At 38.9% G+C, this 24767-nt stretch overlaps 1 protein-coding gene and 1 long non-coding RNA gene across 2 annotated transcripts; both read right to left on the bottom strand.

Moving 5' to 3' along the window:
• Nucleotides 1-14021: 14021 nt before the first annotated feature.
• LOC130930591 (uncharacterized) lies at nucleotides 14022-15128 on the bottom strand. Its single transcript, XR_009067075.1, has 4 exons — nucleotides 15011-15128; nucleotides 14659-14685; nucleotides 14467-14583; nucleotides 14022-14264 (listed from the first exon to the last, which is right to left on the bottom strand). It is a non-coding gene; the product is annotated as an uncharacterized LOC130930591 (long non-coding RNA).
• A 6232-nt stretch (nucleotides 15129-21360) lies between these two features.
• Nucleotides 21361-24679, bottom strand: LOC130930779 (Golgi-associated RAB2B interactor protein 3-like). The gene is made up of 4 exons (XM_057858891.1): nucleotides 24549-24679; nucleotides 23984-24025; nucleotides 21797-21910; nucleotides 21361-21566 (listed from the first exon to the last, which is right to left on the bottom strand). Exons 1-4 carry the CDS (start codon nucleotides 24556-24558, stop codon nucleotides 21505-21507), a joined length of 228 nt encoding a protein of 75 aa, XP_057714874.1. The 5' UTR covers nucleotides 24559-24679; the 3' UTR covers nucleotides 21361-21504.
• Between the last annotated feature and the right edge of the window lie 88 nt (nucleotides 24680-24767).

Here is a 24767-nt window from a genome sequence, read left to right as displayed (position 1 = left end):
TAAACATCTCAAGGAGCACTGTGCAAGCCGTCATATTGAAATGGAAGGAGCATCAGACCACTGCAAATCTACCAAGACCCGGCCGTCCTTCCAAACTTTCTTCTCAAACAAGGAGAAAACTGATCAGAGATGCAGCCAAGAGGCCCATGATCACTCTGGATGAACTGCAGAGATCTACAGCTGAGGTGGGAGAATCTGTCCATAGGACAACAATCAGTCGTACACTGCACAAATCTGGCCTTTATGGAGGAGTGGCAAGAAAAAAGCCATTTCTCAAAGATATCCATAAAAAGTCTCGTTTAAAGTTTGCCACAAGCCACCTGGGAGACACACCAAACATGTGGACGAAGGTGCTCTGGTCAGATGAAACCAAAATTGAACTTTTTGGCCACAATGCAAAACGATATGTTTGGCGTAAAAGCAACACAGCTCATCACCCTGAACACACCATCCCCACTGTCAAACATGGTGGTGGCAGCATCATGGTTTGGGCCTGCTTTTCTTCAGCAGGGACAGGGAAGATGGTTAAAATTGACGGGAAGATGGATGCAGCAAAATACAGGAACATTCTGGAAGAAAACCTGTTGGTATCTGCACAAGACCTGAGACTGGGACGGAGATTTATCTTCCAACAGGACAATGATCCAAAACATAAAGCCAAATCTACAATGGAATGGTTAAAAAATAAACGTATCCAGGTGTTAGAATGGCCAAGTCAAAGTCCAGACCTGAATCCAATCGAGAATCTGTGGAAAGAGCTGAAGACTGCTGTTCACAAACACTCTCCATCCAACCTCACTGAGCTCGAGCTGTTTTGCAAGGAAGAATGGGCAAGAATGTCAGTCTCTCGATGTGCAAAACTGATAGAAACATACCCCAAGTGACTTGCAGCTGTAATTGGAGCAAAAGGTGGCGCTACAAAGTATTAACGCAAGGGGGCCGAATAATATTGCACGCCCCACTTTTCAGTTTTTTATTTGTTAAAAAAGTTTAAATTATCCAATAAATTTTGTTCCACTTCACGATTGTGTCCCACTTGTTGTTGATTCTTGACAAAAAATTAAAATTTTATATCTTTATGTTTGAAGCCTGAAATGTGGCGAAAGGTTGCAAGGTTCAAGGGGGGCGAATACTTTTGCAAGGCACTGTAAGTTCTAAATTATGTTAAAATGTTATGCTGGATTTAATTAATTTCGCCTATGAAGACTTGATTATTGTTGAAAGTGTGAGTGATATCTGTTAAGCAAGTTTGTTTGAGAGCAAGTGTTTTATTTTTCACCTTTTCAACTGTCATTCAACTCATATGAGCAGGTTGATTTGTTGTTTGTATGTGGACTGATGTTGTATTCTAACGGGGAGAACAACATGGGGTAGGGATTTCGAGCTAGAACAAAACAAATGGACGATCGACACAGACGAAAGCAGAGCATACAGGGACAAGGAAAACGTCTGTCCTGGAGTTTTTCAGGGTCACACTACGATAAATGCTGAGTTTATCTACTGTGTGTGGACAATGAAACCTCACTAAGGTCAATTAAAATGAGCAATATAACTCATGTTGCTGTAAAAAAAATTTTTATTAGCGATTAGCGCGTGCTAACATGCTAGCCGCGAGTGAAAACTGTTATTTCATCAGAGGTTCTCACTCACTTAAACCCTTCATATCCAGTACTGGCATGCAATGCTATGGAGTGGGTGCCGTCATCTCCCATGTGTTACCGAACAGAGAAGAAAGACCGATTGCTTTCGCATAGAAAAAACTTAACAAAGCAGAGTCAAACTATGCTCAATTGGAACGAGAATTGGGAAACTTACAGAGCCTGTGTTAAGGCCGAGTTATACTTCCACGTCAGACCTGTGCTGTCAAGGAAGACCCGATTTATGACCCTGCGCCATGGCCTGACGCGGTCCTATTGATTTTTCAAACTCTAGCGTCACATCAACGCATATGACATGGCGGAAATGGACTGTGATTAGTTCGCTCAGACTGTTGTTTCCAGTTTAGTGCGAAATCACTGCCATTGTAAAACATTATTTTTCTAGACGCAAAAATGGACCAAGCCGATGGGAGTATTATCGAAGAGCAAGTCTCGTCAAGACATCATAAAGTGGCCAAATGGCAACGTCAACGATTGAATAAAAAAAATGGAAGATGTGTTCGGAATCGAGTGGCCACACGAAGCGGCGATGTCATATTTTTGGTTGGTGCCATTCATCATTTATTGTGTACATATGTTTGCTGTGAATCTGTGACTTATTTACGTATCACACTTCAAGTATATGAAGAATAAAGCACAGGTTTGGTGTCAAAAGAGTTGTTTTGATCTTTAATTTTCAATAACAGACAGTTCACACACGATACATCATCACTGATAGAATGCCTCGGTGCTTTTCATGATAACGTTAACATCAAGGCATCCAACGCAGTTTGGGAAGTTCCATAGACGCCAGAAATCTGCTATGGCTTCCCACTGGCTGGTTGTAGGACACAGCAAACAAATCGGGCTGGAGGGCTTTGCAGACCTCGGAAAAAACGCTGGACGCAGTACTTGAAACCAGTTTGAAGCTAGCCGCCACAGCTAGCTGGTTTTCACCCAAGGCTAGAAGAACTCTATGCGGCATCAAAAGTTGGACAGACTGCTTCCAAACTGTCTTCTGCGTTGCCTGCGCCTCAACATTTGTATGATCAACATTTATTCAATGTTGATGAGCTGAAGATCCACATTCAAGCGTTCCATCTTGCTTTGTTTATTTTTTTCCCCGGTAAACTAGACAAGAGGAAGTCAACAAGCATGCCCCAAAAATGTACAAACATAACACAACACCCCTCTAGTGGCTTGGCGGTGAATTACAGAGCAACGCGTCACCTGGCCAGAGAACCATCGAGTGTCGAATAACGCCGTAGTCGCTGCGTTGTCACCGCAATTCGGGAGCATAACTCAGGCTTTAGACAATGGCTTTCTCCCCAGGCTCCGTCAAAGGATCTTGCTGAAAATGATAAACATTGCGTCGGCGTTTACAGGTCAGCTACACTCACGCCTTTTGTTGTGAATAATAATAGGGTTTGGGCAGACCCGGCTGCAGAAAGAAATTACAGAAGGGTGCATTACATTTTTTGGAGGGGCACACTTCTTCAACGTAAATTTAGCCTGAACAGTGGCGTTACTACCCGTACATTACTACATCAGTGCACTGAAATATTTTCTGTCACTGAAGTCACAAGTGGTAGTTCATTATTAACTCTATAAGACAAACGAAAAACAATGGTGGAGTTCTGTGTGCATTTATTCAACTAAAGTGCTTCATCGTAAAAATAACATATGCACTGATAAACATGAGCATTGATATCAAGATGAGCAGTGAAATCAACAGTCATGCTTGAAGAGGTCACTACAGCAGCTAAAGAGCACAAAAAAATACGGATATCCATTCCAATTTGAATTAGCAACGGAGGAGCCGCTCAATCGCCATTTATGTAACCGAAGCAATCCCTATCCAATCGCAGTCCCCAAAGGCTGGCTACTCGGCCCGCCCCCCTTATCTGTGATTACATACCTGTCAACCCGAGGCCGTTGGAAATCTTACAAATAGTGTCGTATGCCCTTACAAATTAGTGAGTAATCTTACAACGTTGTATATAGCATGCAATATGACACAAAAATAAAACTCAACTTTTAAAATAATATGAATTTGTTGGTAATATTGTCACATATAACCTGGAGCAATCAAAGAACAATCAATATCTACAGCTACATTGTGATTATTAAAATTAAAAGTCACTTTTGTTATAAATGTATGTAGCACTTTTGGCAATTTCTAACATGTCTTGATGTCTGCACTTCATGGCACTTCAGCTCGCAATTCAGTTTGACTTGAAGGTAGTTCGGTAGTGTGTCCAATTATAAATTAAAAAAGGTCAATTGATAAAATTAACTCACCGATGCAATCTTTGAGTCAGGGAACATTTCTTTTGCTAATTCTGAGAAGTGATCAGCAATAGTTGCAGACAAATTGTGTTCGGCAACAAATTGGCAGAATAAAATCTCGGCTTTCGTCACTTTTCATTCTGCAGACTTCATCTTTATGACCAGTGTTGGTAATCTTACTTTTAAAAAGTAATTAATTAGTTACAAATTACTTCTCCCAAACAGTAATTGAGTTAGTAACTCAGTTACCTGAATGTAAGAGTAATTAGTTATTTGGCAAAGTAACTGGTGTTACCTTTCATGTTTTTTTTTTTTCTTCATTTTTTCCAAAAAAACAAACAAACAAACAAAAAAACAGTAACCTTTGCTACGTTTGGAAGTCATTTATTTATTAACTCATTTTGATGTGAAAGTTTTGAAACTGTTTCATCATATAAAGATAGATTCAAGTCAAGATTTTGCCGATTTAGGAGTATTTTAGATGAAAAGTTCGCTAGGAAGGTTCACTACAACAGAGCCTTTCTGAGAAGTGTACTGCTCTAAAATGGCGGCTGTTTACTAACGCCAACGAGTCTGTCACTTCGCATGTAGTTCTATATGCATGAGATATCTAGGCGTAGATTGTAGGCTGTTGGCTACAGTCAGGAAATATTGGAGACGCCTAGCATCGCCTTTGCAACAGCGTCACAACAAACACTTCGCTCTTAGTGTCTCTGACTTTTCTCGCGTCATTCAACCAACGTGGTAACGCATAGTAATGCACAATGTCTCATTGCCAAAACGAGAAAAATAAAAAACGTAATGCACGAAAAACGTACAGATTTTGAACGTACGGCGTACACATTTAAAAATCAGTGCTCACTTGTACAAATTACTGCGATACCGTACAACTTGACAGGTATGTCTGATTGGCTAGAAATTGCCTTCATTCACGGCTCAGATTGGTTGAATTGAATGACGACAGATCAAGATAAGATGAATTAGAGTTTATTAGAGTTTCAGTTTCAGTTTATTTGCACATCATCAAATACAGTACATAATCATACGCTAGCAGTTCACATGTTAAGATGGGCGAATAGGACACTCCAAAGAAGCTATTCAAAGCTTTTAGCAGGGGCCCAGTTAGACAACACACACATACACACACACGCAGGCACACACACAATTAACTGTGGACAATTTCAAAATTTTGGTTACATTGGATTTGGTAAGAGACACCAGTAGTGTTATTCAAATAATCAGCATATTATATATACATTGCTAGGAGATGAGTTTTGAGTTTTTTCTTAAAGATGGAGATGGAGTGTGACATTTTAAGTGTTTCATCCAATTCATTCCAAATCTGTGGTCCTTTGCACACAATGCTAAAGCTTGTACACTTTAGCCTTCGTTTTTTCCCTGTGATTTGATGTTTTCTTCTGGTAGTGTATGTGTGTTGAGGAGTACAGACTGGGACGAGGTCACCTAATTTATAATTTAGTCTATAGATAAATAGAATAGAATAGAGAGTTCGTCCTCTCCGTGTGTGTGTGTGTGTTTGCGGAAGATTAAAAAAAAATTACACAGTAGAGTCTAATCGAGCTAGGGTGGGCACAGCAGTCTCTCAGGGCGGGCCCAGCCCCCTAATGCCCACCCATGCTGCCGGGTCTGGGTTTGGGGGGCTTCTGGTCAGTTCACATATGAGCAAAAAGTTTAGTTTGAGACTTGCAATTGCCATTAAATAACTGGGACGGGGTCTTTTGTGTTTAAAAATGGTAAAACATGAAAAAATAGGCATTGACAAACAACATAGTCTTTAGTTTAAGCATAGTTCCAAAAACCTATTTGATAATTTTATTCAGAAAAAATGGGTGGAATAGATAAGCTTAGACCATTTTGATTGGACAATTATGCAAATATGACATGGATGAAACGGTTCCCACACGGTTTATGTGTGTGTGCATGTTTTTCAGAACTGAAACACCCTTCACTGACAGCCACAATTTCTTCTGTGAGACCATTCAATAGTCAAAAGATTATAGTTGACCAGGAAGTGCTGCAAATGGACAAGCTACAAAAGACATTTGTGAGCATAATGAAGAATCAAAAGGGTCTTGATGCTTCAGAATACAGGTAACCAAAATATGTCTCCCTCTCATGGTTCTTGGAAACAAAAAAAGGAAATACAAGGTTAATTGTTATTAACTTATTCTCACAAAAAGGGTATGCATGTATTTTAATTGAACACACACGTGCATGCTCATACACATATTAATCAATCCATTTTTTAAATGTTTTGCTTGGCAGGGCAGTGGAAAGTGAGCTGTGGGAAGCCCCATGTCTTCAGTAGATCCTGCCTGTAACACAAAAAATATAGGCAAAAGTCAAAAGTCAGCTCTATTGTCATCTTCTTCATATGCACAAGTCATAGAAAGAAAACGAAATTACGTTTCTCTTTCCCATATTACATTACACAGGACTAACATAAGTAAGACATACATACAGTACATTACATTGGAACACAAACATGACTGGTAACAATAATAATACATTGATGTAGTGACAGGCAACAATTGAGACAGCCCATTGTTGTGTATTGCAAGGCCCAAGTAAATTCTTATGAGTTCTTATGAGGGAGTAAATTAAAGATTAAAGTGTTTTGTGCGTGTTTGTGTGCAAGTGAATGATGGGAGGGAGTTCAAAATCCTGACGGCCTGAAGGATGAAGCTGTTTTTCAGTCTGGTGGTTCTGGACCGGAGGCTCATGTACCTCCTTCTAGAGGGCAGCAAGCTGAAAAGTTTGTGTGCTGGTTGTGTCACATCCCTCAAAATTGTGACAGCCTTGCGAGTGAGGTGGGTGGTGTAGATGTCCTGCAGGGAAAGAAAGTGTGTTCACTATATGTTGCAGGGCCCCCATGTTGTAGTCTGTGCAGCTCCCGCCCCAAACAGCAATGCAGCTGGTTAGGATGCTTTCGATGCTCCCTCTTTAAAACGTGCCCATGATAGGTGGTGGGGTGCTAGAGTGCTTCAGTTTTCTTAGGAAGGAGAGGATCCGCTGTGCTTTCTTGGCTAGTGATGTGGTGTTGGTGGTCCAAGAGAGATCCTCGTCGATGTGCACGCCGAGGAATTTTGTGCTGTTAGGGTGTGCGACGAGAGGGGATCTAAATGCAGACAAACAGGGGTTGTGGCGAGCAATATTTTATTGGCGAGCACAAGCAATAAGGCGGCGGTGGGTGCAGTTCGTTCTGATCAAGGTGGCTGAGCCGACATGGGGCGTGGAAGCTTGGAAGGAAGGTCGGCATGGTATCTGACAGGGGCGCGCAAAGTCAGGACCTGGGGCGAGAAGATAAACGTCGGAGCTGGGGATCAGATAAATAATTAAGTATGTGGTAAACAGACTAGTTGATCGGGCGACGAGGTTGTCGCGACTGGCTTATAAAGATGGCTGATTGGCATTGCCAGCAGCTGTGACCGCACCACCCGTCTGGCGTCCAACCTGCAAATCAATAAAAACACTCACACCAAGGTGGGCCAGGTCTCAGGAGGGAGGGGGCGAGGCCCTAACATGTGCTGGTTACTCTCTCTACAACAGCCCCATCAATGATCAGAGGTGTTGGCTGTGGCCCCTCTGGAAGTTGACAACAATCTCCTTAAAGATGAGTATGTGTATGCGCATGCACGTGTGTGTTCAATTAAAATACTATCATACCCTTTTTTTGTGAAAATAAGTTAATAACAATTAATTTAACTTTTTTTTGTTTACAAGAACCATGAGAGCGACACATATTTTGGTTGCCTGTATTTTTGACACATTAAGGCTCTCTTGATTCTTCACTATGTCCACAAATGTCTTTTGTAGCTTGTCCATTCGCAGCACTTCCTGGTCAACTATAATCTTTTAACGGATGAATGGTCTCACAGAAGAAATTGCAGCTGTCAGTGAAGGGTGTTTCAGTTCTGAAAAACATCAACATTCCGCTGTCGATTTTATATTAATGAATGAATCTTTTTGCACCCTCAATTAATGTTGTTTCAACGCTGAAATCCGTACAAATCCTAAACGTCATTTCGATTATTAATAATATTGGAACAACGCTGAATCAATGTTGTGTTTTCGACCAAAACGCCCGCTCATCCATAATTCAATGACTTTTCAATCATATTTCCCGGTCAAACATAAATCAACTATTGGTCAACATTAGTTTATCAACTATAAAACAATGTTAACCCAACCATCACCTGACATACCATAGAACAAGGTTGTTTCAACGTTACTTGGCATCGAAAATTTCTATGTCAACCATACTGATGATTTTGATGCAAAATCAACATTTGTTAAATGTCTGTTTGCTATCTGGGTAGTTAAACTAAAGACTGTTTTTTGTCAATGCCTCATTTTTTTATATGCTGTACCATCTCTAAACAAAAGACCCCATCCCAGTTATTTAATGGCGAGGCCATACAAGTGTCAATTTAAACTTTTTGCTCATATGTGATCTGACCAGAAAACCCCCAAACCCCATTATTATTCACAACAAAAGGCGTGTGTGTGGCTTACCTGTAGATGCCGACGCAAAGTATATAATTTTCAGCAAGATCCTTCGACGGAGCCTGGAGAGAAAGCCGTTGTCTAACGCAGGCTCTGTAAGTTTCCCACCGTTGTCATGTCAATTCCTACACTTTTTCGCCCTTGGACAAATGAGAAATACATATAGCATCGTTTCGATGCCTTTTGACTAAATTTGTAATGTGGTTTCCTTATCTTTAGTTCATATTCGCTCGTGTCAGAGCTGGACACGGCGGACGCCATGTTGTGTGTTTTTGAAACCATGGCAACAGTCCTCGTCTCCTATTGGTGCACATGACCTTAAACAGATTCACACACGGACTATGCTACTCTGCCGTATCAATATAACTGCGCCAAAGAAAAAAAAAAAGACTGACACAAAAACGCTAATTATTAAAAAATGACTGGAAACAGTGAGTAGAACTTTTTTTGTGCGTACTAATTAGCAATGTATATATATTATAAAGCAGAGTTCATGTAGATCCACTTGAGTGGAACGAAATTTATTTTGTAAGCACTTTTTCCATGGTCCCAATACAGCCTATAATGCACCATGAAACTGCTATGGCAGCATATAGACATATTGTCCTATCAAAAACGACAATTCTTTTGGGTTAAAATACAGCTGTTTATTTTAAAGAGGTGTGCGAGAGCAGAAACTGCTTTTTCAGCTATGGTGGAAAACAATCAGGTGACTTGAAGTTCCGCTCTGAGACCTCCATTTTGACCAAATTTCAAAATTGTCCGATATGCATGTGTGATACATCATTGGAAAGCTTAAAATCTCAATTTTCTGGCAGGAGAAAAAATTTGAATAGGAAGGCATTAAAAAAAAGAATTAACAGCAAAACCCTAACTGAGCATAATTAAAGACACCATGGTTTTCACGAGATATTATCGCGTACTTACCTCTTTTCGATCCAAAAACAAAGCTGTGAATGGCCACAGCCGGATTTTGGGGCGATTTTATGGGTGAAACATGGTAATATAACAAGGGTTGCGATGCAGAAATCTCGAGTGCTCGAGATTTTCATTTTCATATATTTACCCTTTTAAACGTTTTGTTTTTCAATTTTTCTTTGTTTGGATCGATTATATATCTAAAATATTGGGGAAAGTGCGAAAGTAACGAAAAAAAAAAAATACAATTAAGCGATAGTTATGAGGTAGATATCCGTGACTTTTTTACAGACCCCAAACTTTCATTGTGATGTTATTTGTTTGAAAGTTTAAAATATGCGAGTGAATAATTTTTGAGTCTTTTTTTTTTTTTTTTGTTAATGTCACGGAAATGCCGGGCAGACAGGTTGTGTGGACCCAAATGCAGGGAAAAGTAAGCAGGGAGGCAGACCGGCAGTGCAAAATGATTTAATTAAGGCTAACAAAAAACAAAGTATCAACCAATATTGTGGGGATCCAAAAAACACAGAAACAAACAAAACTCAGGTCACTAACAAAGGCTTGATATCAAAAACTTACGTCGAGGAACACAAGGACTTGGACGGAGAAAACTTGAGAACACATGGGCTTTGACATAGACTTTGACGGAGACTCTGACATTGACAATGACGCAACAAGGAGTGAAAAGAAACTGGGTGCTTATATACACACATGCAGACAAGGGGTAACGAGCAGTGTTGTCACGGATTACTTAAAAAAGTAATTTAATTACTGATTACTGATTACACCTCAAAAAGTAATGTAGTTACTTTGCTGATTACTTTATTATCAAAGTAACTAAGTTACTTTAAAAGTTACTTATCAGTTACTTTTTACCAATTTTTCTCCTTTTGCTGCCTCAACATAAAAATAACAGAAAAATTTCATCACGTGTAATTGAGTTTTTCACATAAGGCCTAATCTTTGAGTTAGCGGGGGTTTAATTAGTCGATGGAGTTGATTTCAACCACCATTGACTCGCCCTAGCTTAGCCATCCCGGAGCCTTAAAACTAACAAATAACTGACAAACTGCACGAAATTTGTTTAAATAAAGTCCAACGACTAATTAAATCCCCGCTAACTCCAAGATGAAGCCCAATGTAAAAAATTCTGAACTTCCCCTTTGAAATAAAGACCTAGCCATTAAAATGTTGTCTATAAAAGTTGTAAAGCAATAAAACAACAAAAATTTATGACATGAACAAAAATCCTATTTCCCATTATGAAAACTGTACGTTTTGACCCATTATGAAAACTGTACGTTGGTACAGTTTTCATAATGGGTCAAAATCCTTTTTCGAACAGATCATATGACTAGCACCTTGAGACAATCCGTTGCTTTGCTTAGCCAAAACTACACCACAGGAGGCAAGATGGATATTTAGAATTTCTTTAAACCTAAGCTTTCAAACGCTACCAACGACAACTTGAACAGCTGATTGAACTCGAGCAGTATCAAGATGTGTGTATTTGATACACTGCCAATGGGTTTTCCCATTGTGAGTGTATCAAATACTTGTTCTCCCCACTGTACAGTATTGGCCAAAAGTTTGGAGACACCTCAAAGGTGGATACTTTGAAGAATGTAGAATACAAAACCTGTTTTCAGTTATTTCACTTTTTTTGCCATTCCACATGTTCGTTCATAGTTTTGATGTCTTCAGTGAGAATTTACAATAGCAATGAAAATATATAAAACGCAAAAATTATGAATTGTGTCCAGACTTTTGACTTTCGTTTCAGTCTTCAACATGCTTCTCCCCCAGTCCCACAAATGTAAAACTCCGCCTACGATTACAAACTCTAACTATAAAATGTACATAATTACATATATTATAAAGGCCAGTTGCTGGCTGTCTCGTTACCTGTCGTCTTGTTTTGAGTTTTTTTCGCGACGCGTTGTGCTGTAATTCCAATTGCTTCCTTGTTGAATTGGATGTCGAGTATATGGTGGTCGACAGTCCATCTGAGCCAGCGTAGAGTTTGCAACGCACTGAGATATTTTTGTCATCTTTACTGGACGGATATGTGAAGTAATGGCTGTATCTCCAGTGAGCAAATGCAGCCGTTTGTTGTATCTCTCCGGCTCCTTTACTGTTAGCATCCTGATAGGTAGCCAGGCTATGTGGCAGACGGCGCGCATACAGCATGGTACTGCACGTGACCGGTTTTTTTCCGATGAGAAAACGTGAGATGTGATGTCACTCCCAAACTCAAATGCGGTATTTTCTATTAAAATGCTCTTCGTACATGACTACAGTATTCTTCACTCTACATACAGTATGAGGCAAAAACAAAATAGTAACGCACAGTTACTAGTAACGCGTTACTGACAACACTGGTAACGAGACAACGAGGAACAGCTGGGTAATACAGGAGGACTCAGTAAGAGCAGGTACAACAGGTGAAATCATTGGGTAATCACAGGGACAAGTCACACAAGGAAAATACCAACACAAAACCTAACAGTTAAACTATATATTAGACATCAATTAATGATTCTAAGCTAAAAATGACGTTCGAATAATAAATACCATTACTTCCCCTCTTTTTATGGCTAAGTTGGAACAAAAGCGGTTGCGCGACGTCTGTAAACTGGGGTTTCCAGGGTAAAACTGACAAATTAAAAATAGTTTGGGGGTTTAATGCGCCATGAATCTGCTATGGCAGCATATAGACATATTGTTCTATAAAACACAACAGTTCTTTTGTCTTAAAATACAGCAGTTTCTTTTAAAGAGGAGTGCAAGAGCAGAAACTGCTTTTTTAGTCTTGTCTGTGTTTTCCGCCACAAATATATATATATAATTTTTTTTTTCATCCATTCATTTTCAATGCCGTTTTTCCTCACGTGGGTTGCGGAGACGCTGGAGCCTATCCCAGCTAACTGCAGGCAGTAGGCGAGGTACACCCTGAATTTGTTGCCAGCCAATCGCAGGGCACAATGAGACATACGACGATTCGCGCACACACTTATACCTACGGACAATTTAAAGTGTTCAGTCAGCTTACCACACATGTTTTTGGGGATGTGGGAGGAAACCAGAGTCCCTCGGAGAAAACCCACGCAGGCATGGGGAGAACATGCAAACTCAAAGGAAGGCCGGAGCCCTGGATTGAACCCTTGATCTCAGAACTGTGATGCAGACGTGCTAACCACTCGGCCACTGTGCCGCTATATGACCATGACTGCAAGATGTCCAATTCATTTTGAACTTGTGGAGGCTGTCAGTGATTAAATAAATTTGATGTCTGTTAGTCACAAAATGTCAGGTCAAAGTGGTCAACAAGAAGGGAACAATATATAATATTACATTGTAATAATATTAGTTATTATTAGTAATATTACATGTAATTGTATTTGTAATAAATGCCTAGTTCTAAAATAAAGCTACAACAGTGACGCAATTAAAATTAAATCGAAAGTATAGGTAACGGCAGCCCTCTTGCGTTCATTTCTTCAAATTATTTCATGTGAATTGCAAAAGTAGGGAAGCTCATTCCTTTGCTTGTTGTGAATAGCGTTCCTCACTCACCTCCCATGTTGTCTTTTTTTGTTTTCTCTTGTCGTCGTCAAGCAACCACGCGGAACCGTCTTTATCTGACCTGAACGCGACGCTTTGACAGGTCCTGCTTTTGAACGGGTTTGTGTGGATAGTTGGTGGGCTCTTGCTTGGATTCCACCTCTGTGATTGGCTGCACATTAACACTTACTGTCTGTTGGAAATTCCCCTGTCCTCCATATGCTTCCTTACATGGTCTTGTTTTGTTCATAGTAGTGGCCCTTGACTTGTGCATTATCTTATCTTCGAAAATCCTTAATTCGAAAGAAAATAGTACACATTGAACTTAAAATACCCACTTATTTCTGCAGCAGCCTCTATTTTTGTTATTGGTTTAACCCACTAACTAGTGTGTAACTGGATTGAAGCAGTGTTAGCAACTAAGCAAGCATATACAGTATTGTACTTGCATATACTGTACAATACAGTATGCACGTGCTGTCTAATTAGACAACACATTTGGAGATGTATTTATTGACAGGTCAGGTTTAATCCATTTGATCAAGGCAAAGGTTTTCTAGAAAGCTCACTATCAAAAAAAAACAATGAACGGGATAGTTGGATAAACTCGGTTGGTCCAATCCATAAATCGGTGCTTGCAAAAATACGCTAAACACTTATATATTAGTCAACAAGGTACTATGACTGTGTTTGTCATTCATAGGGCCTCAGATGAGATGCAGCCTTGCCCAGCTGAAAAAGAAAGCTCAAGTGGCGTATTAACATCAACAGTTTCACGTCTGTTGGGAAATTTAGTTGCCCTCACTTGACCTTTTTTTTATGGATTTGTTTTGCTCACAGTAACATGTGGGCTTCAGTTCTTATCATACTGTGACTCCTGAAGGTGAACTCTTGTTTTAGTTTTACTTGAACAGTGTATTCAAGCAATTATTGTTTCCAATAATGTAGTAAGGGACAATTATTGGGATTCATACCACAATCTGTTAAAACCTCTTGTTGGAATAGAATTTCAACAAGTAAACAGCCATTTTATTAATCCTTACTCCATACCAGAAAAAAAAAAAAAAATTTCAATCCACTACAAATTTTTTTAATATAAAACTTTAATTGAAATGCATTCAGGGACTAAATAATCAGCACGGTAGTAACAGATCTTCTAAAAATGGCATGGTAGTAGGCCAATACCATTTCATTATTCCACATTCAAATCACCATTTTGTTTGACATGAAGTAAACATGTTGGAAATGAAGAATAACTTTAGTGGCCATATCTTCAAGGAAAAAACGTGGGGCCTATCGAACCTGGAGTAGGATTAGGGGCAGTCGGACCTACAAAGAGATGGGAAATTTCAGTATGCAAATCAGATTAAATTAATCGCTTCATATTGAGAATGCTCATATTACAGTGTTTATGGTGATTAAAAGTGAGCGACTTCCATTGCATCCCGCATATATTCATTGCTCATGTGCCCCTTAAGCAAGTATTCCCAAGTAGCTCCCTGGGCCCTTCAGTTTAACTCACTTAACTAACCTTGCAACATTGCAGTGTTGATGGAAGTCGTTGCCACGCCACTATTGGCTAGCGGGCTAATTTGCGGATAACCAATTGTCGTACCAACAGGAGGGACGAACAGAATTGGATTTATTCCTGCAAAATAGAAGGAGCAAAGTGTTATTTTGCACCTAGGTTTTGGACATTACTCATTTTGACTATAAATCTTACCTGGTGCGGGTGTCGGAGTGGTAGGACCTGATGTCATAGAATAATGTATTTAATGTTAATTGGACTTTACATAGAATAGAAAAAATGAGCAATTACTTGAGATGTGCAACAAGCAAGCAGTACAATAGGATTTTACACTTGTTTATTCCAAATCTTGTTCATTTGGTCATAATATTTCTAGTACAGTTTGCATAAGATTTCAAATTTATCGTGTTTCGAACCCCTGCTCCAAATGCACTAGATTGAACTACCGGTATTCTTTCATTTTCCAACTTCTAATAGAAAAGAAAATTTAGCACAAAACAAAATCACAATTCTCATGTTCAGAAGGATGCAAAAGAAAGTTACTTACTGTTTCCCATGTTTTCTTAATAATGTACTCAATCAGTTGTAAAGCGATAATTTGCAGAGCTCATTTGAAAAACAAAACAGTTGACATGCTTTATAGCTAAAGACCTAAGTGGACATGGACATTCTGATTGGTTGCACACAGGTATCCAGGGCACCTGTGGTTGGGGAAAGTCCATCATCTTTCAATGATTCATAGATAACAATCATATGATACACACCTGCTCAACTGTGCCCTGACACAGATACAGCATTTTGCTTGTAAACAGAAAACTGTTAACCTCTTTGGGAAACTCCAAACGAGGCAACCTATACCTTGAAATACAAGGAACTCGACTTGTGGATTTCATTTTGTTTTTAGAAGCTGCCATTGATCTTTTGATTTTACTTGCGAGCAGTATGGTGCCAGGGAACACAACTCACTAGGGTTGTTCCGATCATGTTTTTTTGCTCCCGATCCGATCCCGATCGTTTTAGTTTGAGTATCTGCCGATCCCGATATTTCCTGATCCGATTTCCGATCCGATAAATAGTCGTTTATTTATGCCTGAGAGGATTTTTGTACAATTTTTGTAACTAATTTTCGAAATATTAAAAGCAGCTAATAGCCGGGGAGAGGGGGGTGCACCAATAATCGTTTTATAATCGAATCGTAGCCTCTGAATCGTAATTGAATCGTTAGGTGCCCAAAGATTCCCACCTCTAACATTAACCCAGTAACGAAAACACACATTCACAAGTTGAAAAAAATAATAGTGTGCTATACGTACAGTATTATATTCTTGCATACATACCCATTAGGGTTGTTCCGATCATGTTTTTTTGCTCCCGATCCGATCCCGATCGTTTTAGTTTGAGTACCTGCCGATCCCGATATTTCCCAATCCGATTGCTTTTTTTTTTGCTCCCGATTCAATTCCAATCATTCCCGATAATTTTTCCCGATCATATACATTTTGGCAATGCATTAAGAAAAAAATGAATAAAACTTGGACGAATATATACATTATTATGACAATAAATCCTCAAGATGGCATTTACATTATTAACATTCTTTCTGTGAGAGGGATCCACGGATAGAAAGACTTGTAATTCTTAAAGGATAAATGTGACTTTGTATATTGTGACTAAATATTACCATCTAGTGTATTTGTTGAGCTTTCAGTAAATGATACTGTAGCCATTTAACTGTTCTGCCCAAATGCATGATTGGAAGTGCAACCATGACTGTGCGTAGTGGTACCAATTGATATATCTTCTCTGTGTTGGGAAATAACATAGGGTGTTAAGAAAAAGACCAATTACTACCTTTCTTCCCCACATTGCTTCCCACGATATTTCTAATCGTAGGGAGAGGGATTGTAAGGCTTTAGCCAATTAAAAAAAGGCTCCAAAGGCTGCCAAAATTCACTCTACTCATTTTACGTTGCCTTTTAGCTCTATATATAGGTAAAACGACGCCATTACAGATTAAACGCAACAATGCGTGAGTGGGTCGTGCAGTGCATGCGTTAATTGCGTTAAATATTTTAACGTGATAAATTTTTAAAAAATTAATTACAGCCGTTAACGGGATAAATTTGATAACCCTACCTTAAGCCTAAACTGAAGACTCTGGATGAGTGTAACATATTATGTCTGTAACGTTAAATACAATTAGAAAACGATTTAATTAAAAAAAAAAAAAAAAATTTAAAAAAGGCATGTCCGATATTTTTTTGCCGATTCCAATATTTTGAAAATGACGTGATCGGATGCCGATCGATCGGGACATCTCTACAACTCACATAATAATAAACAACACAATTAGAGAATAAATCTTAAAATCCGTGCTTTCAAGTCATGTTGACGGCTATGTCAAATACTTAATTTTTTTTAAACTTTGCTTTAAAGATGCCACGTGATTGAACAGGCTGGCATGATCATAGAACGACAAGCTTGATTGCAAGCAAGATTGGTATAATGGGGTCATGTGATTATTGTTGCCACGTCTGATTGGTGAAGCTGGTTGAGCCATTGTTGCCGTTTTTGGCAAGAAAAAGAAGTAAAATCGAATATGTCGAATAAAGGGGAAAAATGTAACAACTAGTGTAGCCCAAAGTAGCGGAGTGAGAATAACGTTTGTTCTTCACAAATCTACTCAAGTAAAAGTAAAAAAATATGACTTAGTAAAACTACTCTTAGAGGCACATTTTTCCAAAAGGTTATTCACGTAAATGTAACGGAGTAAATGAAATGCATGACTACCAACCTCTGTGAGAAACATACAGTGTTTAACTCGGCTGCAACTTGTATATATGAATAGTAAATCTGTTTCCAGCACACTGCCAAATTCTTGCATGTGGGCTGGAGTGGGTGGATGTTTGCAAGGAGGAAACACAATGTCAAACCTTAAATTTAAACGTGAAACATATTGCAAACTACACCTTTGATCCAATCATTACAATGTTAACTGATCACTCCAGGGTTAGCCCTCATTTCCTAAAAACAGTCTAAATGTTGGGTGTGGCACATAAACAACTAAAGTACATCTAGGTTCTCATGCACTTATCCTAATCTTCAGTTCTTTTGTGTGGCACATAAACAACTAAAGTACATCTAGGTTCTCATGCACTTATCTTAATCTTCTGTTCTTTTGTTTTTTTGACCCCATTCCCGCTGTCATGCAACTGATTCATCCTGTTGAACCGAAGTAAATATTTAAGTCGTCATGGAATGAAAGGTCTTCAGGGAGATTGTGGTTGTATTTTTTCCGGGCGAGTCCACAACATTCTTTACAGGCCAAACCATAAATTCATTTGGATCATAAAACAGGCACAAGTTTTTGTATTGACTTTGGTGTAACTGCAACTTATATTTAATGCTTGGTTGAAAATACTTTGTGTTTAATAAATGCTTGAAGTCTGGAACCCCCCCTCACAGCAGCCTTCTTCACTCAGTCTGCCAGGCTTCTGTTGCAACTCCTGAAATGCTCAACTGACATTCATGCAAATTAAACATTAGACATTAACTGTCAATGTATTTTTTTGAGGGTGAAAAATTTTCACCTCTAATTCAGCACTATACTGTATGGCCCCATAACAATTCAAAACTACTTTAAGTGAGTCATCTGACAGTCTACAGTTTGGGATCTTTATCCTTTTTTAAAATAATTTGACTTTTTTATGCAACAGAAATTGATTCATGAATCAACAACCACTTAATTTACATCAGCATCCATTGTCCATACAAAATATTTAATTAAATCCTGATTAACGGGAATTTAGACGTGACTATTGCAACGCTGATTTGAAAATATATAAATAAAAAATAGTAGTGTGGCTTGTTTTGCATTTGATTCCCCCAAGGAGATCATATTTTAAGATCCCACTGACATCAAAATAATATCTTACATAGATATCTTATCAGCCTGTTGCACACACCTCATAGATCAAGGTTGTTTTGTTACCAGTTTCCTTCCTCTGTACCTACTGGAAAGTCCTGAAACTGACTTCACTTTATATTATAGGTCTCTGAAAGTGCAATTACATCTAGATAAACAGATAGTTTGTGCTTCTAAGAAAAAGCTTAATTTGCATGGATTTGCAACCCTGCTACTTTGATTATGCCAAGAATTGTAAATAGTCATGAAATAAAAATGTTACCATAGATCTATAAACTGAGCTAATCAAGCTATTTATAGTGTATTACCTATTATTGATGTATAATTCAAAATCAGAAAATGCCTATTTTTCAAGGATTTTGAAACTAAAATGTCCTCCAGTCCTGGACTGGAAGGACCCATATGCTGTGCTGAAAAGGGTTGAGTGAGCTTTTTGTTTTTTTACAAAAGCAAAAATCTGATTGGTCAGAAACCAAAGAAGGATCTCATTGGTTGAGCATGTCTGTCAATTAAAAGTTAAGTTTCGTTTCCCAAGAAACGAAACCGTTTCTGAAAACAGAGAGGAGGGGGTTGTGGTGGGTGGGGTCGGGGTAAGGTCACTCAGTGCATTTGTTTCGCTTGGTTTTGTGTGACAAAATTGAGGTGAAAATAATGTTTGATTTCTTATAAGACCTTTGGGACTCTTTCACATCATGTAAACATTGGTCCTTTTTTTTCTTAAAAACATAAAAGTTGGAGTGGCTTCAGGCTTCCAAAACAGATTAATTGCATTTGAATGTATTCTAAATGGCTAACTTAAGTAATGAGCGTGGCCACAAAACAAATTTAAAACTGAAGGTACCTCACCTGTAATGTGTTTTACAGCCAAACACTGTCTGCATGTACATTGTGTAGGTTTACATAAGTACGGTAGGGACATAACACTACCAACTTTTCAGGATGCTAAAATTGTCCCAACCAACTTTTAAGCAACCTTATTTGCATTATATAATGAGTTCAGTTATATAGGGAATTTAGATTGTCTTCCCATATGTTGTAAGGATAGAATTGACCCTACCATTATTAACTGAATTATTTTAATTATGTTTATGTTTGCTAATAAAAACCAGACATTTATTCTGGAAGTTTTCAAAATGTTTCTTTAATAGTTTTTGAAAACAAAGGTTTGAATTGAAGTGTATCACCTGAACCAGTGCACGTAAAATTTATTATCAGTCAATAGACCCTACCCACCGACGTCACAAAATCACGTGCTCGCTGTATGGTTCCGCCCACTTGTCCGTCATTTTGTGTCTGTATTATCAATGGTCTCAATTGATCGAGCAATTTATAATGCATTTCATGGAAGACCCGGTGCTTTCGGATGCCGTAAACTCACTTGATGCGTTGCATAAAAGGCGTTATGTGGAAAAGCTTCAGTTTATCCATTCGCCAGATCCATTTTTGATGCCTAAATCGATGTTTTTCGACCCGCTGTCTCCGCCGTATTTGCCTGACATCTACTAGCTACCCTGAACTGTACAACTATCTTGTCCACACAAAATCAGCCTATTCTCACGAAAGTTTGAAAAACTTTAAGAGCTTGGAGGCTTATAAATACTTCGTTGCTGGTTGGGTGAAACAGGTCCTCGTCCACGAAAATTCGGCAGGAATCTATCTTGTGCTTGGAAAGGTGAGTTACGAAATTTTCAATTCAAAATCTTTTGTTATTGCTAACATCCACTGTCAAGTCTAATGTATTTCATGTCGTTTGTCAATGGAGTTAGGGCTTTTAATGTTTATATGGTTTAGCGATAGCACTCTCACTACATACATACGTGTATGTTGTCGGCGAATAGCCTAGCAATGATCTTAATTGTGGTTGTCAGCCCAAAACCCTCTAAATATATATTAAATGCATCTTACCAGATATAAAATGACTACTACATAATCTGTGGTAATCGTTTGGAGCCCAGTTTTCTCGTCGAATTGCAGCAGCCCATCTCGCTCTCTTCTCTCCGGGTCTCTCGGAATCCGGTAGAACTTCAAGTCTCTCCGTCTTCTCCGTCTATCTTCTCTGTTATTGCAACCGACCGCCACACACGCCTTCACCATTTTGATTATTAATGTTAACGAGCAGAAAAACACGTCATAAATAGGAGGAATGTACGTAGCCGTAACAGGCAAACATGATGTGTTGACGGACAATCGGGCGGCACCAGTCAGGAAGGAAGGAGTTGTGACGTCACGTGGGTAGGGTCTATACGGATTCATTTTGCATTGATAATTTAGCCTATCAATTAATAAGTTTCATATTCATGAGAAATGTGGCCCTTTGCCCCGTTCATCCAATCTGTTTGGTCTTATTAATGACCTGTTCCCAGCAAAAAAAGTACATGCAGGTTATGCTGTTATATCATCCCTACCAATGTTGTGACCAAACCTATGCCCTTGTTACATGACTCTGTATGTTGAGGCTATTTAAATGTGAAACTGGTTAAATTTCCCACAGCACACATACTGGCAATAAATTACTGTACTCATACATGAACATATGAAGACTTGGGGCAAAAAAAAAAAAAAGCCCCCTTTCGAAGGTGTAATTTATCCAAAGCTATCTTCGTCTAATCCTAAATATACATTTCCTCATCGTCAAAAACATCAATTTACTTATTCCCTTTAGCCATCAGTTGTATACGTTTGAAACAAAACATTTAGACAAGATTATCACTTTTATGATTTGCTTTGTTTAAAAAGGTTTAGCTGCAGTTTATAACTAAGCAGCTGTTGTCCCAAATTCATACACGTGCTGTGGTCAGCATCCAACATGATTGTTCAATCCTTGAAATGTATTAGTATGCATAGTTAAAGGTTAAATACTTAAAAATTCAACTTTTCAGCTCAAGTTTCAAACATCAAATGTGTGAATCGTGAAATGTGTGAGTATTGTGTTAGGTTATTGCGACACATGACAAAAAAGTCTTGCACACAAATTAGGGGAGCCATTTATTCACTCAAAGTCAATATACCTCCAAATAACCAAAACAATCTGTAACTTTCTCCAATTTGAACATAAATCCATCAGATAAATTGAGACGGATGAGTGAAATAGAGGACCAGTTTTAGGTGTCGGAGACTTAGAAGAGTGCCATAACAAAGCCTGCGACCGGCGCTGCAGCAGCACTCGCACCAGCTGTACCTAAAATAAAAAGCCGCACTTTAGATTACAAAGTAGGTCAAATGCAATCCTGTCGAGACTGACATTTTGTAGTACAAAGGTCATGAATGTTTTCACCATTCTACGATTCTATTTTAAATATTGATCTACAATCAAGTTTCAATAGTTCAATAGACTTTTAAAACCCAGAGAATTGTGTCAGCTGATGCAGGAGGACAAATTGGACATCAGTGGCTCAGTGGCTTGTTTACCTGCGGCAGCTGCTGTGCCTGTTGCCACTCCCGCATTGACCGCAGAAGTCAACGCCACAGCAGCCGGGTAACCAATCGTGGCAATGGCAACAGGTGCAAAAATCAAAAGCCCTCCTAGACAAGAGCAAGAAAACAATTAGATCCAATACCTGCCTACATGCTACTGTTCGTTGAGGCAGTTTAATGAAATGAAACAGGTTAAATTTCCCACAGCACACTTATTGGCAATTGCAGTCCTCATACAGTGCATCAAAATAGTAAGTACACCCCTCACACTGACAAAATGACAATTAAAAGTAGTCTGTGTGCAGCTTATATAATAGAGTTAATTTATTTCCCCCTCAAAATAACTCAAAATATATACAATATTTCACTTTTGTGATACACTGTACATGAAAACATGGAGACAGCAAAATGCCATCAGTGAATTATTGAGTGAAAATGAGTACCGGTAGTCCCTGGGTTACGACGTACTCAAAATATGTGATTTCATCGCCGGAGTCTCGGCCGCCATTTTGTTTCCAGTCGTTTTTTGTTTTTTTTAATTGTTATTTTTTTGTCCTGTAAACAGTACCTTATTGCACCTCACAGTATCTTATTTTTTACTTTATTTTATTAATATGATTTCTCTGCCCTTCGCGAAATGTGTATTTGATTATAATGTTGACTTTTGTTTTGTGATGCATGCTTTTATTTTGGCTCAGGAAGCGTAGAGCAGGTAGTACTTTCGCATGCGAGTAAAGCCTGATTTATGCTTGTGTTCCGTTAATGACGGCGCAACGGCGTAGGCCCTACGCCATCATTGAGCATTCGAAGTTCTGCGTCAACGGAACGAGTTGCTCTGTAATTCACCGCTATGCTACTACAGGGGTGTGGCTTTGTCTTTGAACAGTTTTAGGGGACTCTTGTCGAATTCCTTTAGTTTCCCTCCGGTCATTAATAGCAATTGCAACGGAGATGGAACGTGTGTATTTGCAGCTGCAGCTAATCAATATTGAACAAAAAATGTTGTTAATACAAATGTTGAAGCGTAGGCGACACAGAAGATGTTTGCGAATGTTTGAAAAAAGCGGAGTTGCTGTGCTGAACCGGAAACAACATTCTGAGCAGATCAATCACAGTCCTACGACGTTCACGTCACGCGCGTTGATGTGACGCGTAGTCAGGAATTTTTGGAGGTGCACGGCAGGCTACGGCGTAGGGTTGTAAATCGGGTCTGCGTTAACGGCGTAGGTCTGCTGTCACCGCTACGCAGAAGCATAGATCAGCCTTAAGAGCGCATGTACACACGAAGAAGAACGTATTTGCGAACACGAAGAAGAGCATATTTGCTTCGACAAAGAAGTCGCGCAGCCGAGTGAGCGAGAGAGGGAGAGGGCAAAGATTACGGTTCAGCTCGCTGTAAAATGATGTAATATAAATGTTTTTGGATGGTTATTTTCAGATTTAGGGGGTAATTAGGGTTAATTCAGACTTGAGCGGAAATTCGGGTTACGTCACCAGCGTAGGAACGGATCTTATTCGTAACCTGAGGACCAGTGTTAATGACGCGAGACTCCAAAGACGAGAGAGCAGAGCGGGAGAGGGGAGGGAGTTGCAAATGCAACGATAGGGGGATAATACCTGACTGGCCGATAGCCTATAAACTACGCCACATGATGCTACGGTAGATATCCCATGTAAAGAGAACTAGATGCAAAATGATTACCTTGCCGGCGTTAGTAAACAGCTGTCATCTTAAAGCAGTCGACTTCTCAGGAAGGCTCTTTTGTAGCGAACCAAAGTAACAATACTCTCAAATCGGCAAAATCTTGACTTAAATCTATCTTTAATTGGTTAAAGTTTTAAAACTTACATGTCGAAAGTAGACAGAAGGGAACTAATGCAATAACGGGAGCAATTTTAACAACTTTAACGGTTGATTCACAACATTAAATGACTTCCGAACATACCAAAGGTTACTATGTTTTTTTTTTTTTTTGGAATGAAAAAAAAACAAAAAAAAAAAAACAAAGGTAACACTGTTTACTTTGCCAAGTAACAAATTACTCAGATTCAGGTAACTGAGTTACTCAATTATTTTTTGGAGAAGTAATTTGTAGCTGTGATTAATTACTTTTTTAAAGTAAGATTATCAACACTGCCAGGGACTACCTGTATCAGTTCCCTGGTGTAAAGAATAATTACCTGCTGCACCCGCTGCACCTGCTGCAACAGCCAAAGCTGAAACTGAAACACAAAAGAGAAAATTCACACGTTTTTCCTCAATTGTCATATCTGGCGGTTTTAATTGGTTAACCAGTGTACCCCTTGAGCTAGATATAGTGTATAATTTTATTCAAACAACACAATTAAAACAATACTCAGGGAATATATACTTCTAACAGCATTTTAATGTCTGCACAACAACTCATATTTCATGTTTACATGTGAAGGATTGTGAAAAAAAACTTCAAAATGTACTATGGCTCCGTTTATTTCAATAACACGTTTGCGGATACCAAGGCACCACATTCACATTAACACAAACGTTTAGCTTTGGACTTATTAAAACTCAAATTGGACATTGTTTAATATTTAACATCTCTACGGCTGGTTTTACTTTGTTCTCAAGAATCTAGCAGTTTCTTTAGTATTCATGTTCAATGAGTATTTTAAAATAGCAATGGAATCAAGTTTACCATTTTATCCAACACCCGTGCAACTACCATGTTTGTCAAGCGACGCAGAACCACTAAAGATTATTACTCACGCAATCCCATTTCGTCTTTGTCGTCTTGTCGAATAAAGAAAAAGTGAGATTGAAAAAAATTCGTCCTCGTGTTTGCTGGTCTTCGAGATGACCGTCTATAAATACAAGTCCGGAGGAGAGTGAGTCAGCTTGAAGGCTGTAGTTTGATTGGTTGGTGCACATCACATGACTACAGCTGGAATTTTCAGAGTGAGAGTTTCACTTTCTTTTTGAATAACA

Source organism: Corythoichthys intestinalis, chromosome 15 (genome assembly GCF_030265065.1).
Source record: "Corythoichthys intestinalis isolate RoL2023-P3 chromosome 15, ASM3026506v1, whole genome shotgun sequence".
Classification (NCBI taxonomy): Eukaryota; Metazoa; Chordata; class Actinopteri; order Syngnathiformes; family Syngnathidae; genus Corythoichthys; species Corythoichthys intestinalis.
The sequence above is the reverse complement of the archived record's forward strand: the minus strand, read 5'-3'. Positions and strand labels throughout refer to the sequence as shown.